A 2,998-nucleotide genomic window follows, 5' to 3' on the forward strand; every position below is an offset into this window, starting at 1 on the left:
CTAGCTCTCTTGAAGATTCCTAAATATCTTGCAGTTAAGAAAATTAATTAATTAATGTTTTTTTAATTATTATTATTTTTTTTTTAGTTAAGAAACCTATTTAACTTTGGCTGATTTGCTTTAGAAAGCCTCTCCTGTGTCTTTAGGCTTCTTTCTGGCTCTAGAGTTAAGCATTTCATACTTGGCTAAAAGAATTTGACACGCCGGAGAGCCTGCTAAAGTTCATTTCTAGTTCCTAAAACCTACAGTTAAATAGATGCTTACTTACTATGTTATCAAAGTTCTGCCTTGGGGGGTGTGGGGTTCAAAATCCCTGCACATCAATGGAGGCACAAGCGTGGTGCCAAGGTGATAAGATAACCTTAGTTGCACATTTTCATGCCAGAAGTACCTGGGCTACAGGGAATCGGAGACAGGCTAGGATTCTGACTGCCTGATTTGGCTCTTTTCCTCTTATCTCTACAGATTTCTCAGAAGAGAATGGGCCTAAGAAATCAATCTGCAGTGACTGGGTTTCTTCTTTCAGGACTAACCGACCAACCTGAGCTTCAGCTGCCTCTTTTCTGCCTCTTCTCAGGGATTTATGCAGTTACAGTGGCGGGAAATCTCGGAATGATCTCAATAATTGGGTTGAGTTCTCAACTTCACACCCCCATGTACCATTTCCTCAGTAGTTTGTCTTTTTTAGATGTATGCTATTCTTCTGTTATTACCCCCAGAATGTTGGCAGACTTTTTATGCAACGATAAAGCCATCTCCTATTCTGGTTGCATGACTCAGCTTTTTTTTTTTTGCATTTTTGTCATTTCTGAGTGCTACATGTTAGCTGCCATGGCCTATGATCGCTATGTCGCCATCTGCAGCCCCCTGCTGTACCATGTCATCATGTCTCCTCGGGCTTGTTCTCTGCTGGTAGCTGCTGGCTTCTCAGTAGGCTTGATTGATGCTATGATCCATGGAGGTTGTATATTAAGGCTGACTTTCTGTGGCCCAAACATCATTAAACATTATTTCTGTGACATCATTCCACTTATTCAACTCTCTTGTTCAAGCACTTATATTGATGAGCTTTTGATTTTTGTCATTGGCGGATTTAACATGGTAGCCACCAGCCTGACGATCATCATTTCTTATGGTTTCATCCTCTCCAAAATCCTCCACATCCACTCTATGCAGGGCAGGTCCAAAGCCTTCAGCACCTGCAGCTCCCACTTGACAGCTGTTCTAATATTTTATGGGACTCTCATGTCCATGTATCTCAAACCTGCTTCCAGCAGGTCACTCATCCAGGAGAAAGTGTCCTCGGTATTTTATACCACTGTGATTCCCATGTTGAATCCCTTGATATACAGTCTGAGGAATAAGGAAGTAAAAAATGCACTCATGAAACTCTTAAAAAGAAAAGTATCTTTATAATGAATATGTTCTTTAGTAAGATTTATTTATGTTTTTATAATCATCATATGCATGTATACATGTTTATACCCTGACTCTTTAAAAGTCATTTGAGGGGATCCCTGGGTGGCGCAGCGGTTTGGCGCCTGCCTTTGGCCCAGGGCGGGATCCTGGAGACCCGAGATCGAGTCCCACGTCAGGCTCCCGGTGCATGGAGCCTGCTTCTCCCTCTGCCTGTGTCTCTGCCTCTCTCTCTCTCTCTCTGTATGACTATCATAAATAAATAATAAAAAATTTAAAAAAAAAAATAAAAAATAAAAATAAAAGTCATTTGAGGTAGGATAAAATTATATACATAATTTTATATATTAGTATATACATAGCATAAATTTGTAATATCTAAAATGTAATTAATATATATTTATTAACATTTGTACTCTCCAGAGAATCCCTCTTTGTTTCCATCCACGATGTATAAAATAGATTTAGGGGCACTTGAATGGCTCAGTTGGTTAAGTGTCTGCCTTCAGCTCAGGTCATGATCCCAGGGTCCTGGGATCCAGCCCTGTGTCAGGCTCCCTGCTCAGCAGGAAGTCTGCTTCTCCCTTTCCCTCTGCACCCACCTCCAGCTCCTGAACTCACAATCTCGCTCTCTTTCAAATAAATAAATATAATCTTTAAAAAAGATATAATTTTAAGGACGAAAAGTCAATAAATTCAAGTAGCAGACAAGTCGTTAACCACAACGCAATAAAGCTGAAATCTCAGTTTTATTTTATTGCATTGTGGTTAACTTAATAGCATTGTATGGTGACAGATGGTAGCTACACTTGCAGTAAGTATAGCACAACATATAGATTTGTTGAATCACTATGTTGTATACCTGAAACTAATGTAACCTTGTGTGTAAACTATATTTCAGTAAAAAAAAAATTTTGAAAAAAAGAAAAGTGCATAAGAATTGGGAATGATAATGTAATCAACCAAAGTTGGTTAATATTTGCCATATATATCTTTTTTCTATCCTTTTATTTTTTTCAGCTATTTCTGCTTCTGATTTAGATTTGTCTCCAGTATCCAGATATAGTTTGATTTTTTTTAACCTAATCCAACAGTTTCTGACTTTTAATAGAAATGTCAAAGTTTCAAGGCTTTGATTGGATGAACCAATGGGTCCCAGAAACTAAGTGATATTGTGATATAGAATGAAACACAATAGACAAAAGCCACAATGCAAAGAACACACATGAAAGGACACTGTCAGAGAGTAATGCCAGTTGGACACTTCTCCATTACATATCTTCTCTTTTGGAAGGGTCTCAACCCCGTATCTTTTGGAGATTACATTCAGTCAATTTAGAAAATGTCTGTATTCACTTATTGGCACTTAATCATCACTCCAATTCACCAACCTAAGGATTTTTAGGCCAATAGGAGGACCAAGTATAGTCTAATATAATAAATGAAGAGAAATTCACCTTTTGTAGGTTTTGGCAAAAATAGGAGAATTTTTCTTCATTTTAACAGAGGGGAAAAAAAGGAAAGTTTATCATTTTCAGAGCAGTGACAGGATTATTATTGCCAGCATCCCTGGGAAAGGAAA

General features: G+C 38.0%; 1 protein-coding gene across 1 annotated transcript; it reads left to right on the forward strand.

Moving 5' to 3' along the window:
• The first annotated feature begins 480 nt into the window (after positions 1 to 480).
• On the forward strand, positions 481 to 1,416 carry OR8D4 (olfactory receptor family 8 subfamily D member 4). The gene has a single exon (NM_001389109.1). It carries the CDS (start codon positions 481 to 483, stop codon positions 1,414 to 1,416), a length of 936 nt encoding a protein of 311 aa, NP_001376038.1.
• Positions 1,417 to 2,998: the final 1,582 nt, after the last annotated feature.

This window comes from Canis lupus, chromosome 5, assembly GCF_011100685.1.
Source record: "Canis lupus familiaris isolate Mischka breed German Shepherd chromosome 5, alternate assembly UU_Cfam_GSD_1.0, whole genome shotgun sequence".
Taxonomy (NCBI): Eukaryota; Metazoa; Chordata; class Mammalia; order Carnivora; family Canidae; genus Canis; species Canis lupus.

Bases quoted from the DNA above. Each gene is read 5' to 3' on its own strand.
- OR8D4 (NM_001389109.1), top strand. From the start codon at position 481: ATGGGCCTAAGAAATCAATCTGCAGTGACTGGGTTTCTTCTTTCAGGA.